At 35.1% G+C, this 14,314-nt stretch overlaps 3 protein-coding genes across 5 annotated transcripts; 2 read left to right on the forward strand and 1 right to left on the reverse strand.

Annotated features, from left to right (window-relative positions):
* Nucleotides 1-108: 108 nt before the first annotated feature.
* Nucleotides 109-3,026, reverse strand: LOC139112180 (uncharacterized). 2 transcript variants are annotated; one of them, XM_070673032.1, is made up of 7 exons: nucleotides 2,763-3,026; nucleotides 2,146-2,392; nucleotides 1,906-2,063; nucleotides 1,606-1,796; nucleotides 1,246-1,516; nucleotides 871-1,143; nucleotides 109-759 (listed from the first exon to the last, which is right to left on the reverse strand). In XM_070673032.1, the coding sequence occupies exons 2-6, from the start codon at nucleotides 2,376-2,378 to the stop codon at nucleotides 893-895; spliced, it is 1,104 nt and encodes a 367-aa protein (XP_070529133.1). In that variant the 5' UTR covers nucleotides 2,379-2,392; nucleotides 2,763-3,026; the 3' UTR covers nucleotides 109-759; nucleotides 871-892. The 2 variants fall into 2 exon arrangements, with proteins under 2 accessions (XP_070529133.1, XP_070529132.1); XM_070673031.1 differs by lacking the exon at nucleotides 2,763-3,026 and adding an exon at nucleotides 2,498-2,731.
* A 4-nt stretch (nucleotides 3,027-3,030) lies between these two features.
* On the forward strand, nucleotides 3,031-9,601 carry LOC139112181 (acyl-CoA-binding domain-containing protein 5-B). 2 transcript variants are annotated; one of them, XM_070673033.1, is made up of 9 exons: nucleotides 3,031-3,169; nucleotides 3,263-3,762; nucleotides 3,837-4,438; nucleotides 4,538-4,703; nucleotides 6,859-7,052; nucleotides 7,119-7,281; nucleotides 7,703-7,851; nucleotides 7,931-8,278; nucleotides 8,446-9,601. In XM_070673033.1, the coding sequence occupies exons 4-9, from the start codon at nucleotides 4,643-4,645 to the stop codon at nucleotides 8,587-8,589; spliced, it is 1,059 nt and encodes a 352-aa protein (XP_070529134.1). In that variant the 5' UTR covers nucleotides 3,031-3,169; nucleotides 3,263-3,762; nucleotides 3,837-4,438; nucleotides 4,538-4,642; the 3' UTR covers nucleotides 8,590-9,601. The 2 variants fall into 2 exon arrangements, with proteins under 2 accessions (XP_070529134.1, XP_070529135.1); XM_070673034.1 differs by having other exon boundaries at nucleotides 3,263-3,504; nucleotides 4,155-4,438.
* A 1,052-nt stretch (nucleotides 9,602-10,653) lies between these two features.
* Nucleotides 10,654-13,592, forward strand: LOC139112179 (prostatic acid phosphatase). The gene is made up of 7 exons (XM_070673030.1): nucleotides 10,654-11,101; nucleotides 11,432-11,530; nucleotides 11,925-12,347; nucleotides 12,435-12,558; nucleotides 12,699-12,907; nucleotides 12,996-13,161; nucleotides 13,248-13,592. The coding sequence occupies exons 1-7, from the start codon at nucleotides 11,003-11,005 to the stop codon at nucleotides 13,382-13,384; spliced, it is 1,257 nt and encodes a 418-aa protein (XP_070529131.1). The 5' UTR covers nucleotides 10,654-11,002; the 3' UTR covers nucleotides 13,385-13,592.
* The last annotated feature ends 722 nt before the right edge of the window (nucleotides 13,593-14,314 follow it).

Consider the following 14,314-nt stretch of genomic DNA (forward strand, 5'->3'; position numbering starts at 1 on the left):
TCCGATTTTTTTTCACACCCTTCACGTCAAGCTCTTTCCAATGGTTTAACTTGATTAAGTTTAATTCGCTCATCTTCTCATTCGGAGACTGAAATAAATTAAAACAAATTTGAATCGTTATCTCGAACAGTTCGAGAAACTCGAGCTGAAAATAGAATTATAATTTTTTTTATTTACGTTAGGTAATACAGAGTATCATATACCTTATTATTATTTTATCCTTCACGTTCAATTTTTTAATTTAATTGTATTTAATTTTTGAGGAGTAAAAAGAAAAAATGTTTATCCCAAAGAGTTTCGAAATTTGTTGATGTCGTTATAACAAAATTATTCTTTTAGTAAAAAAAAAAATTGAGTATTATTAGTTTCTTATCTCACGATAAAGCTCATTCGTAATCGTAAGAAAAGAAAAGACCATTCAACATCGTTGAATACAACATCTATGTTCATAAATAAGTTACTTAAAAAATTGTACTTCCTAATGTTATAAAGTATCTTAACGGGTAAACGTTTTGCACATCAAAGCTAATTGTAAGAGCATGTAAAAATGGAGTATATTACATTATATACATAATAATAGTTTAACGTCAAAATAAGATGACCCTTTTTGGATCTTTATTAAAAGGAGAAATCTTATGTCTTTCTCGCCCTCTGATTGCAATATATTGATAATATATGTCACTCATATATGTTTGCAATATCCATGACCAATTCATAAAATTGCGTCTACTGCATTCTCAGTCCCAGTGCACTTGAAAGCTGTAAAGAAATTTTTTTTAATTGACGCTACGCGTGTTTCAACTTTTTCTAAGTATTTTAATCGCAGTAAAATTTATTTTATTACAGCTGTTAAAATTAATGAGTATTTACCTTGTATTAGATAGACGTCATTTTATTCATAATGCTCGTGAAACCTATCGTCGTGACCCCAGCCCTTGTTTTTTTCCCTCGGTGGGGTCAATTTCAACGAATTTTGTTTCGCGTTAACGTTACTTCCTTTCTTTGATTTATCTAACGCCCCAGAGCCACGTATTGCTCGTGGAACATTAGTATTCTTTGAATAATTTCCACGCTCAGATACATCGTTCTTTACGTCCTCTTTCACAATTTGTTGATTGTTATCTATTTCCCGTAATTGATTTTCTGAAACATCGGAAAGCTGCTAGACTATCTATGATAGTACAAGTGCAATTTATAATAACATGTATACGTATGATTTGAAGTTTAATAATAAGTCATCGTTACCATTTTCAGTCTTTGTTGGTACCACCTTTAATTCTACGAGAGAGAACGGATGATTGAAAGAAAGAGACTTAATATTTGTCATATAAAATTGTTTAAGCTGCGTATCCGTAATTTCATAGTTATTATTAGCTAATTCTATCACTAGCAATAATATCGCATAGTTTTCAGGACTGTGTAGATTTTCTTTTACCAACAGTTGCCTGATTGCCATTATTAAAGTCTTTAAATCTTCTGGACACGATTTGTGAAAATCTTTACCAACTCTAAGAATCTGAAAACAAAATGTTTTTAATAATTATGTTATATTTAAATAAAATAAGTTTAATTTTATTTTTTAATATATTAAATATAAAAATTTACTTGTATCATAATGAAATAAATATTATCTTTGGGATTGTCTTGCAAAAGATCCATCAAATAATCAATTAAAGGCTTGGCTAATATTTCCACTCTGTTTCCATCATATAATCTCATGCGATTGTAGACCTCTGAATGAAGTAAGACTTTATTAGCAAACGTCTGTCTGTCTTCCATTCTATCTTTGTCCTTAGCTAAAAAAAATAATGTACATGAAGATAAAGTAGAAAATTAAAGCTGTATTCTAATATTACAGTTAATATAAAAAAATAATTAAAACAATAAACATTGTCAACTACCTACATTGATAATTATCCTGCAGAAAAGATAAGAAGTACTGCCGTATTAAACAATTATTATTATCTTGTAAAATAATGACTTTGTACTCAGAAAACATCATTGCTATTTTTGTAGTCATGCAATGATACGTTGCCTGTTTGCATAGAGCATCACACACTTGCCTGAAATTTGCAGTTTTGTATTAAAATATGCCAAAATAGCAAAGAAAAAGTTTGTAAACTGTTAAAGAAAAGCTTATAGTACTTGAGGCAGTTCTTGTTGTTTGCAAGAGTCAACAGCTGTATGATTTCCTTGATCAACTGAGGAGGGAGAGCAATCTCACGTTCGTCAAAAGTGATCAGTTTATCCAATATATCCTTCAGAATTTTATTGGTAGATCCATTAGAGTCAAATGAGCCTTCTCCTGGTCTACGTAAAATCTGTTCTTTGTCCTGGCTGTGACTGGACCATCCTCGACCACGACCGAACGAAGTCATCTCAAGATTTACAACTGTTTAACACAAAAAAATATGTCCCAGATGAATGTTTACCCAATGCACAGAATTACCTAGAAGCTGAAAATTGGCCCTAAAAATATTTATTAGAGAATACAGACCACTTCAGAATGCAATAAACTGATTCGACCGCTTAATCTTGTCTCTTAGGTTTTAAAGCTACAGTCACAATTACGGGCACAAGGATAACACAGCCAGGTTGCAGTTACAAGTGTTACAACGCGGGCGAACGCGGGTGATACAGTCATAAACTCGTATACTATAAATCTCGTATGCTTAGGATAAACTGCGTGGCTGGCCGAACAAATATATCAAGCTAGAAAGAAAGGCCATGATGTCACAATTCCATTTCTCTGTTATCAATACCTGAGAGCAAGGCAAATATCCACTTCGGTAGACAAAGATGAAACGATGACACGAGCACCAGCTACTTCTCTCTGATCTCGCGAAATAGGAAACGTGCATTCCTTTCCCTACTATGTCTATGGCGGCTAAACGTCATCGTGGCGGTAGTGCATGAAGTGCACCGAATTACTGATAATCGCGCCGCCTAGGAATCGCGAGACACATTAGATCCTCGCCGGTATCACTTGCCGTTGCGTTCAAATTTCTCCCATTCTGCCGCCTCGGATAGATCGCCGTCACGCGATTCGGGAGTGCTTGGATTTTTCCTTGGCCTTCGGACGTCTGGCAGAGAGAAAGAGAAAGAGAGAGAGAGAGAGAGAAGAAGAAGGAGAGAAGGGAGGAAATAACTGAGAAAAACAAGAAAATCGGTAAGCGCTCAGAGATTCTCCAACACACCTTCCCCTAGCGTAAGAGACGACAAAATGAAAAAATTGAATTGCGTGTTACGTGCCGTTTGTCAGGTTCCTCGGGCGAAGGATCGGCGGGTCGATTGTGGGCTTTGCAATAACGAGCTCGCGCTCGAGCGATTTCGCGTGCAATGGAAAAAGTCCGTGGCGGAGTTGCGGAATCACGTTTCCTTCTTCCACGACATCGGCCAGCTCCCTCGCTCCTTCCGCTAGCGTGTCATCGCGGGTCTGGCAGTTCGATAGGCACCTGGAAGCGATAATTGTGCAATTCTATACGCATCGAGGAATCGCACTCTGTACGTAACGAATGGTTGAGGCCAATGGAACTTGGCCGAAGTAGAAATCCTGGGCCGGAGAATAACTTTTAACGCTCGTGCAATTTTAATTATAACTATTTGTAAGTTTCCGTAATATATATTTACCTGCGACTAGACCCGAGGTGAGGTGACTGCTTAGAAAGCACCTCTGGGAAAGCTATGACAATTAATAATTATGTAATTGATTAGCGGATGATTTATTGTAGCTTGCGCTGTGGTTATCTGCTGCAGACTAATGTAAGATCAAATTTTTGGATACATGAATAGTAACGTTGATTTTACAACGCTGTAATAACTTGTATTTGTTTCAGGTTATTAATTACATAACTATCGTTGGCGATAAATGAAGTAAAAGTGGAAAAGAGAATGCCTACTTTGTGGCCGTAATAAAATTGTATACATATATAATTATTAATCGGATCTAGTTGCATAAATTTCTAATTATGTAAATATTTAATCACGTTACATTCTCTATTACACGGTAAAGTATGATGCCCGCACGGCGTTTAACCATGTATTAATCAAAATATGATGTTTATTTGTGACAAGATAAAACGGAACCAGTTAAGATCAATATCAAGAAATCAAGTTTAAAGGTGTGGAAATTAATTTGTAATTATAATTTACAGCCGCTGAAGGTCCCCTGGACAATCCGAGCTCGCGCATGCCTACGAATGCACCGGAGGTGGCTTGCCAATCGTCAAACGGTACGATAAACCGCGACAACAATCTATCAGTCATCGTAAGAACGGCCAGTCATCATTATCGCGGCCATCGCGTGACCCGCCTGAATGATCAACGTCTCGAGCAAACGTCAACAACGGCTGTTCCATCGGCCCACAGTCACTTGACTCGTCCGCTCGTAGTAACTGCTTGTTGCACCGCTCGCAGCAGCTTAGTTTGGTTCTCAACGGTTAGTAGACGTCAGTCGTCGGCCACGTACGCCACGCTCTGCGCCAAACGCTCCCGGAGTGTCATTTTCCTCTCTTCTTCTTTTCTTTTTCACTGCCAGAGAGTATCGCACGGCCGAAGGAGCGTCGACGTCGTGTCCCACTAAGGGAACCCACCAGGACACCGAGAAGAGTTCCCACGCAGCCGCTCGTTTCCCGAGGGAAACATGACGACGGAGGAAAAGTTCAACGCTGCCGTGAACGTGATCAGGAGCCTACCGAAAAATGGTGAGGAGTCCTATACCACCCGTGTTATCACCGCGAGCGTTATCGCGGCCGAGTCGAGAGAGTGCGGATCTTGAAAGGCGAATTTCCTACGCCTACATTTCATTCGCGCGTGTGTGTGTGCGTGCGTGTGTCTATTCGGAAGTGCATTGCCTCTCACACGCTTGCACACACTTTTGTGAATGCTCGCCTGGGAACGCGAATATGACGGATATTGCTAGTGCAATCGCTGCTTTTTGCTTTTCACGCTTGTTAATTTTTTTTTTTCCTTTCTTGCTTCTCTTCCTTCGGGTGTATAACTTTATTGCGTATTGGCTAAAGTCCACTGTCGTTGTAGATATTTGTTATTCTCGGGCAAAAAGCAGCGTTGTAATTATTCGACGATGAAAAGGCGATAAAATACGAGTAGTTAAGTTTTTTTACTTAAAAAAATTTTTTTTAAACTTTTTTTTTTTTTACATTTCGTTAGAAAATGTATTTTATCGAGACATGTAAGTATTTGCTTAATTTAAAACTCGTACAACGTGGGTCTTTAAACTGTTATTAATTGTAGGAGCAATTTTTTTTTTTTTTTTTTTTTATCGCATATTTATTTTGATAAGAACAAACGCGAAGATCTCTTGCTGCAGACGCCGTTACGCGCTGCCGTGCAGAGAAATTGGCAAGATCTGGTCATGTCGAGGAAAGTGAATGTTTCCCAGTCAATTTCTCATTCACGCAAGCGTCGAGAGCGATATTAGGATAAAAAATTCCATTTACCAAGTCTCCGCGCGGTGCGGAAGAAGCCTCCATATCCGCCGTATTGTCTGTTCCACTGGGCAACTTCACCTTTGAAACCCTCTGTATTGCGACAGAAATGAATGGCCTTCACATTTATATTATGCTGAAAAAGTGACAAATTTGCATTCCTTCAACGTTATAATATAGTATAGTAAATTTGAAAGGTTTATGTAGCCCTAGTTCGTGAATATGTATATACGTATGTAGTCATTCATTTTCGTAAGGAGAGTTTCAATATTATTCGTTGTACAATTTTTTTTTCCGAAGAGCAATTTAGTAATAAATAGCGATAACATAACAATTCATTATTCTCCTCGTGGAAATTTTTGTAGGCACTGAAATTAAATAACAAAAAATTATTTTTTTAATACAATAAATGAAAACCCAAATTAATTAGGCTTCGGATTGCACTCAACATAATATTAATTAGATATTTATTATTTTTTGTTTTGTTTAGCCTTTACGTATGTATATTGCACGTGCAAGTATACTTTCCAGTCACTTTAATATAGCTAAGTGACTGTATTACTCCCCACTTTACTTTCTAACAGTGCACAGGACATGCTCGGTGGTTAAAACTAGAATATAGAATAAAACTAGAAATGTTCCTCTTCACTGATTACAAAAAAAATAACTTGCATTGCACCAGCAGTTATGAAATTTTGTTAATAAGCACTTTAATTATTTTTTTTTCAGGCCATTTATTAACGAACTATTAAATGCATCATATAATACTTTGTACCGCTTTTTATTCTTGATGTACAATCTCTCAGAATCCTTGTACTCGGCTTGTAACTAGAGGAAAGCATCTAAGCATAATTGCATTGTAATGGTACAGGGTAAAGTACATCATGCATTTCATATAAGTCATAAGCATTCTTTATGTAGGCACATTCATTTGAGTTTCGAAGAAGCCTTAATGAAACATTACCTTCTAAGACAGATAATGAGCTTTCACAGTAATTGCTTTAGTAATTTTTAAACATTAATTTGTTAAATTATAAATTTGTTAGAGATACGATTCGAATTTCTACAGCGTGTTTTATAGTTGTTAATATTTTATGTTTTATAAAACTTATGTAATGATATCAATTATAAGATTTATAAATTGCTACATTATGCATCTATTTCGCTGTCTACTATAATTTACATTTTAACTGGAGGTCAAAGAGAAAAACGTCATCGTCGTGTCTTTAGCGCTTGATTAAATAAGAATACATAAATTCCGATAAACATTATCTTTTTCTCACACGATTTGCTCGTGTGTTATTTTACAGCATCTTCAAATATTAAGAAAAATAACGCCAATAAGAATAATGTCTTAAAAAGAATTTTTTTTTCCTGTATTTAATAACGTTGTCGATGTATGATGTTTTAGGAGCTTATCAGCCTAGCCATGAGATTATGCTACGCTTTTATTCGTATTACAAACAAGCGACTGAAGGACCCTGCCAACAATCTAAACCTGCATTCTGGGAAGTGGTTAAGAAAGCGAAATGGGATGCGTGGACACGTCTTGGCAATATGAGCCGCACAGAAGCCATGAATAATTATGTGGAGGAATTGAAAAAGGTAAATATTAATTTTGTTGGTTAATAAAATTTACACGTAAGATGTTAAACGTTGTGACATTTACAGATTGTGGAGACTATGTCTTACACGGATAATGTGGCGACGTTTCTCGGGAGTTTAGACTCCTTCTACGAAAGCGTCCCGGCTGAAGATTTGGAATTACTCGTAGGACCAGTACTAGAGCGTATGCGCTCTCAACCGGGATCACCACTGTCTGGTTCACCATTAGGTTCAGTTTCTTTCACTTTTAGAAATATTAAAATTGGAATTAATTATATTAATTAAATATCAAACGTTAATATATTAACGATTATCGGAACAATCTATTACATATATATTATTTAAAATTTAAGCGATTGCGTACTACAATTTGTTTGAATTAGATATTAAATATATTTAATATTGCATTTACATAATTATGTTTATCAAAGATTGAAATTAAAAATATTGGGGCAAGAGTATTTTAATCACCAATATTTACTGAGATACTTAAAAAACTGTTTCTGTACGTTATCAAAATTATCAATGTTATAATATCGCAATAACTGATAACAGCTTCACGTTTCTTAATTGAGCATAATATATCGACAAAAACATATTTTTTTTCTTTTACAGTCTTTGGCTAAAGTTCACTTATTCTTTTTTATTAGCGTCGAGAGAAACATCACCTCACAGAGTGATGAACACTTCTCGCCACATAACGAGTAGTTTGGAAACCAGCCCGACTAGCAGCCGCACTGCAAGTCCTCTGCCACAAGACACCGACGGCGAAGAAGAGGAGTTTATAGATACTGTTGAAGTACGACAACGACATTTATGTTTTATATTACATCAATCATTCCGTCTTATCTCACATAATAATATTTTTTTGATTACAGTCAGCGCCGGAGAAAGCACAAAAAGATGTAATTAAGTCAACTACTACTCCGCAAAAGTTACAAGCCACTGCGAAAAACGGAATTGATCACTCGAGTACAGAGAATGTTAAAGAAAATACTGAATTGACTAATGGATATAGCAATGCTAACGGTCACACAGAAACGGTGTCGGAAAATCATCGAGAAAGAGGTAGACAGAGAACGAAGAAGGACGATAATAAAGTCAATGCGGAATTTCTAAATCAGATTGCAACGACTATGCAGCATTTACAAAGAGATTTAGATCGTATAACGGCTAGAGTAAGAGGTTTAGAAGGGCAAGCCCTGCAAGCATTAGCGCCACAAACGGTATGTAATATCGTTTCTATTAAATATCCTATTTCAATAAGAAGAATAATGTCATACATTGTATTCTCTTGCTATAGTGAGATAAAAAATAATATTATCTCGTTATTTATTCATCGTATCTTATCTATGCCATCTAAAAATGATATTAATATTTTATTCTATATTAGGAACGCACCGCTAGACGCACGTATGCGAGATGGTGGCCATTGCGAGAATGCTCCCCACGTTTGTTCGTCTTATTAATACTGTGGCCATTTATCGCTCACTTGATGATCAACTATATGCAGCGTTATCGCCAACGAAGACTGTGATGTCATGGCTGTTTTTCCTACGTAGCCGAGAAGCCTGTTTCCAATGTTTGGATTACTAATATTGAGTTATAGTAAACGTACAGAGATTTTTTTAGTTTTATATTTCTTACAGAGACGAAGCTGTCCTAATGCAATCTGCGATTACATTAGTAAACGTGAATTGTGATAAAGAAAAATAATTGACTAGGTCAATCTCTATATATTTTTGCATATGCGGCCTGTTTCGGAAGTTGCACACTTTCTCTCGCCTGCAGATTCTCCACTGAATAATGGATCGATTGAATCCTCGGCGAAAGTTCGATTGAAAAATACTTTTGTCTGCAATTATGACCGGGTAAGAAAATTACAATGGCTTAATATATCTTGCTTCTTTATACATTTTTATGAAACGACACGAAACGTAATTCCAAAAAACACGAAAGGATAGTGTTTTTTTGTTACTTTAATATATTTAGATATGTGTTGTATTATAGTCAAATGACTTACGTATGCTATAAGTATCCTGTTTTATCGCATATTTAAAAATATGTGAAATATATATATATATAAATATAGATAGAATTATTTTATGTTTTACGTTCGCTTGTTAATGTATATGTTTTAAAAGAGGCACGTAACTTCCGGGACAATCTGTATGAAAAAAAAAAAAAAAAAAAAATACAAAAGAGGTATAGTTCTATTAATGTTTTCTAAGGTGGATTGTATTATAGTTCTGTAATTCTATAAATTGTAATATATGTATACGGGAAAAGTAAATCTTTTTGTACGAGCAGACGTGTACAACAGTCAGTTGTTATATGTATTTTATGTGTAAATTGCGTGGGTTAAAACAAAACCGGGGCTTTTACAGTGTACACTATCGGCGCTGCTGCGACAATGATGAACAATGATTACTATTAATGTTGGACGATAATTCTAGTTTCAAATGAGCATTTATACGAACGAGCAATTGCGATAAATTTTATGTATATATGTGCAATGCAAAAATATACAAATTTTTAATTATTGTCAATCGGGACTTGTTATTTATTTTACATTCTCGCTGGTGAAGCCACGAGTGAATTTGTCATTGTCAATATAGTGAGAGCGTTCGTTCCCTCTCAGCCACGTTTTTTTTCTCATGTGGGAGAGAAAGTAGAAAGAGAACAAAATAGAAAGTGTATAGCTAGTCCTCTTTATGAGTAGCAAGTCATGTAGATGTAATATACAAAAGTGAGTTAGAGGAAAGGACACTTTCTTAGGTTTAAACTTGCACGAAAGTAAGTGGAATGCAACTCGGACGACCACAAAAAGAACGAAGAATGTATTAATTATACGTTCGCGCTTAATTTTTTCTTATTGACGTTGGACTGTAATGCGTTCTTCGCCAAAGTTATGCGTATTTCACGTGCTCTTTACATCTTTTTTTTTTAATAGATATTACATATTAAAAAGTGTCTTTCGTGCGCTTTATTTATTCTTACTTCTCTTATTAAATTATTAAACCGTTTTATATTTAATGATAATTTTCAGTAATGAATTATGGACGTGTTTTACACGGCGCTTTATTGAAACTATGATTTAAAAATAATAAAATACGTCAAAATTTATTATAATACGTTATAATTATTATGTTATAATTATTCATCACTCGTCACTACCTGGAAAAAAAATTTGTCGGCTATGGTGGCGTCGCGTGTTGGGATTTCTCGGGTATTAAATTCAAATTTAAACTCCGCGCGGAAAGTTTTAGTTTCCGAGAAATCCCAACACGCAGCGTCGTCGTCGAAATTTTCAAGGTACCGATGGTATATCATTATAATCAATTAACGCGGTCAAATTATAAAAACCCATCAGCTACGCTAGTTTCTGATACGCGATACATTATTATTAACATTCAAAATAATATTCAAAATATGAATTCTTTTACAGCGCGTTAGATCACCTAAAAGTCTGTGAGAAATACAAAACGTCGGGCGGCCTCGCGCTATTTCGACGTCGTGACGAAAGATGAACAGACGGAAGGAGAAAGAGAGAGTCGAATACGTTTGACTCCGATAAGGCGTAAGAGACAGAGAAACGAGACCATGAAACGAGCGAAGGAGAAGGGAAAAGATTCCAAGGAAGGTGGGAACAAACTTGCGCGGAGTTGAGGCCGGTCAAGGCCGGTAAAGGAGGGCAACAGTCCTCAACAACGGAGTTGAGTTTGAGGATCGTTTCGCGCCGGGCACTCCAGAGCGTCTGGAGAACCCCGGGGAGTCGCGTTCGCGCGCTTTGTACCGCGTGGATGCAGAAATTAGGTATTCGCCGACAGCTCGTCGTTGCCGTCACGTCGGCGTAGATGAACTCAGGTTAAATTTCCTCCGAGGAGCACTCGACGGCACGTGCGCTCGTCGACGCCAAGATTAAATCGGTAGAGATCCTTACAAAGGACATGGGCCCCGGAGTGCTGATCGCGTTCGCGAGCGTCCTCGCCGCCGGCTGTTACGGCGCCCAAGACCTCGACCTGGGGACGATCGTCTTCGCGAACGTGGTAAGTAAACGTTAACGCTTCCTTTCCGTCTCGCACGTTTTACGACGCTTTCTTTTTTCTTTATGCAACCGCGCGGTTTAGCCGTTTACGTAATTTCAAGTTCAACACTTTTTATTGCGCAATATCGTCTCTCATCGTTTACGCGGAGCCTGATTTGTTTTTTTTTTTTTTTATTTCAACATGCAGTATTTACGCGCCGTTTGTTATTCGTTTATGCGTATGGAATATACTTGGAGAGTTCTTATCTTTTACCTTGGCATTTAATATCGGGTGGATGACTCACAGCGACTTGAATGAGAAAATATAATGGAGCTTATTTCTTTCTTACAGTTGTATAGACATGGAGATAGGACTCCCGTTCGACCATACAAGAATGATCCTTATAGGAACGAATCATCTTGGCCAGTACCATATGGGCAGCTAACGAATGTATGAGTAATGATTACTAATCAGCAGATGCAAGCGTCACTCGTTATGTTGCTTGTCGCAACAAGAACAGCTTTGTTTCTCTGCATAAATATTTTTCTTGACTGCCTTTTCGTATCACGTTTTGCTGACACGGTAATATTAAGTTTGATGTCGCACACAAAAGGCATTAGAAGGAGAAGTGCTAAATTGTACGAATAGCGTATCCTCGAACGCATTTAATAAAGACGAAAAAGATCGATTACGCAATAATTTAATTTTTAAATTCAGATGAAAAAAATTTCTCATTGAAAGTTAAAATATATGAAAAGTTTAAAGAAAGCTGTTCTTGCTGTATCAACTATTTTTTTTTTTTTTTTTACTTCTTTTACTAACATTTAATGTTTAAAAAATATAGGTGGGAAAGCATCAACATTTACTGCTCGGACGCTGGCTAAGAAAACGTTACTCCGATTTTTTAAGCGACACTTACACCCCACACGATATTTACGTTCGAAGCACAGATGTAGATCGCACCTTGATGTCAGCCGAGGCAAACCTGGCGGGTCTCTATCCACCGGTGAAAAACCAAATTTGGGACAGCCTCAAATGGATGCCGATTCCTGTGCATACTACTCCCGAAAAGTTCGACAATATATTGAAAGGAAGCAAACACTGTCCGCGATATAATTACGAGATGGAGAAAGTGTTAAGATCGCCAGAAATAGAACATATGAATAAATCAAACAAGAAACTCTATGAATACTTAACTGAAAACTCTGGGGATAAAATAAATTCATTTAAGAAAGTTGAGCACTTATATGATGTTTTATTTATTGAAGTACGTCAAAATATTTTATTTTATCAGTTATTTATGCGATTGGCTTGAATAAGTATATAATTAAACTTGCTTGATTTATTTTTACAGCAATTATACAACAAAACTCTACCGCAGTGGACAAAGTCGGTATTTCCAGACAAGCTAAAACCGATTACCATATTTAGTTTTATGCTAGAGTCTTACAACAAAATACTACAAAGGTTAAAATCAGGTAATTTTGTTATTTATTTAAACTTTAATTATGCATTTTGTTATATTATTTTAATGTATTTATTAATATTTATATGCACTTTAAAAGACGTTTATTAACTTAATTATATGGATATATTAATTTTAAAAACGTATTATTAGGTCCGCTGGTTAAAGAAATGATACATCATATGGTCAAGAAAGCACAAAATACTTTACAACCTGATAGAAAACTGTGGATTTATAGTGCTCATGATGAAACTGTTGCAAATATGCTTATGACTTTGGATTTATTTGAACCTCACTGTCCACCTTACGCTGCTCTTATTCTCATAGAATTACGGAGAAAAGAAGATCAGTATTTTGTAACGGTAAGAACTTTGCTTAATGTTCATAATTCAAAATACTAAGTTCTATTTTAACACAATTGACCACATATCTTTTTTTTTGTGCCTTTAGATTTCTTATAAAAATACCACTAAAGAACCGAGACTTATGACATTACCGAATTGCGCTACTTTATGCCCTTTAAATGAATTTATCAATTTAACGAAAAACATTGTACCTGAAGACTGGGAGAAAGAATGTTTTAATCGGAATGAGATAAGTTTCAGCGATATCATCGGTAATTATTGCATTTGATATGTTACTCTGATTTTTTTTTTCTTTAGCTCATCCCGTTTCTATATTAGCATCTTTTACTTGTTTCAGCAATCCTGACATCATCTATATTAATGCTAGTTTTATTGGTCCTAATAATAATTGGCTTTATGTATTGGCGTCATAAAAGAGAGCATAGACAGTATTATTTTCGTTTATCGTACAATGGCTATAACGATGCCATATAACGGGCATTTAAGAAAAATATTCAAGATGATTGCAGCAAATGCACAGCCTTAATCTTTAATTACCGTTATAAAATAAAACAAGACATTTTTTTTTTTTATTAATTTGAGATATTTTTATGTAAAAATCTTTATCGAAAATTCTACGGTTTCGTAATTAATCTTATTATTATTATATAAACGCGTGATATATAATTTACTATATATATAATTGGCTACATTAATGTGTACCTCGATATACTATTTCCTATTAATATTATAGGCATATTTTAAACTTTAGCTAATTTTTTAAGAAATAATATTTCATCTGCACTGAATTTGTAACAGTCTTTTGGAAATTTTGATTTGTTCACTTTCATACAATAATTTATTTAAAACTGAGCGAGATCAAAGTCCGACTATCGCGATAATAATACAATTTAAAATATATATTGCTATAAAAAAAAGATAGATCTTAATAGAGAAATAGATGTAAAATTAACAAAAAATTTTTAATTATTTTGTGACTATTGAAAGAAACAAATAATCAGATACTTTTGTAAAACAAGTATTTGTAATACCTTATATTGACGATTTTGAAAATCCGTGAATATCTTGTATAAGAATAAACGTGAGCAATTTGATATATTGTGAAATATGCAATGAACAAATTTTACAACAAATCTTTATGAAGAATAATTTGTATTTCATAAAATAGCTGCACAACTTGACTACTGTTACAGTTTATCGCGAGATATATGTGATATTATAGTGGATTGTCTAGTCATAATGTATCGAGCTTGGGTTTTTCGTGAGCTTCTTCAATATGACAGAAAATAAAAAAGAAATACTGCTAGTGCAGAACACTGCCCGTAAAAAAATTTATTATTTACAGATATTTGATCACTTTAAAGTTTAAATAAATTAGCAGTAACAATAATTATTAAAATAATC

The sequence above is a fragment of the Cardiocondyla obscurior genome, linkage group LG27, assembly GCF_019399895.1.
Source record: "Cardiocondyla obscurior isolate alpha-2009 linkage group LG27, Cobs3.1, whole genome shotgun sequence".
NCBI classification, from domain to species: Eukaryota; Metazoa; Arthropoda; class Insecta; order Hymenoptera; family Formicidae; genus Cardiocondyla; species Cardiocondyla obscurior.

Excerpts from the sequence above, each read along its gene's own strand:
- LOC139112180 (XM_070673032.1), bottom strand. The coding sequence starts at position 2,378 with ATGACTTCGTTCGGTCGTGGTCGAGGATGGTCCAGTCACAGCCAGGAC. Across the intron at positions 2,064-2,145 it reads AACAACAAGAACTGCCTCAA|GCAAGTGTGTGATGCTCTAT; the intron begins GTACTATAAGCT and ends TGCAAATTTCAG. Across the intron at positions 1,517-1,605 it reads TTTATTTCATTATGATACAA|ATTCTTAGAGTTGGTAAAGA; the intron begins GTAAATTTTTAT and ends TTTTGTTTTCAG.
- LOC139112181 (XM_070673033.1), top strand. The coding sequence starts at position 4,643 with ATGACGACGGAGGAAAAGTTCAACGCTGCCGTGAACGTGATCAGGAGC. Across the intron at positions 4,704-6,858 it reads CAGGAGCCTACCGAAAAATG|GAGCTTATCAGCCTAGCCAT; the intron begins GTGAGGAGTCCT and ends ATGATGTTTTAG. Across the intron at positions 7,053-7,118 it reads ATGTGGAGGAATTGAAAAAG|ATTGTGGAGACTATGTCTTA; the intron begins GTAAATATTAAT and ends TGACATTTACAG.
- LOC139112179 (XM_070673030.1), top strand. The coding sequence starts at position 11,003 with ATGGGCCCCGGAGTGCTGATCGCGTTCGCGAGCGTCCTCGCCGCCGGC. Across the intron at positions 11,531-11,924 it reads CATATGGGCAGCTAACGAAT|GTGGGAAAGCATCAACATTT; the intron begins GTATGAGTAATG and ends TAAAAAATATAG. Across the intron at positions 12,559-12,698 it reads ACTACAAAGGTTAAAATCAG|GTCCGCTGGTTAAAGAAATG; the intron begins GTAATTTTGTTA and ends ACGTATTATTAG.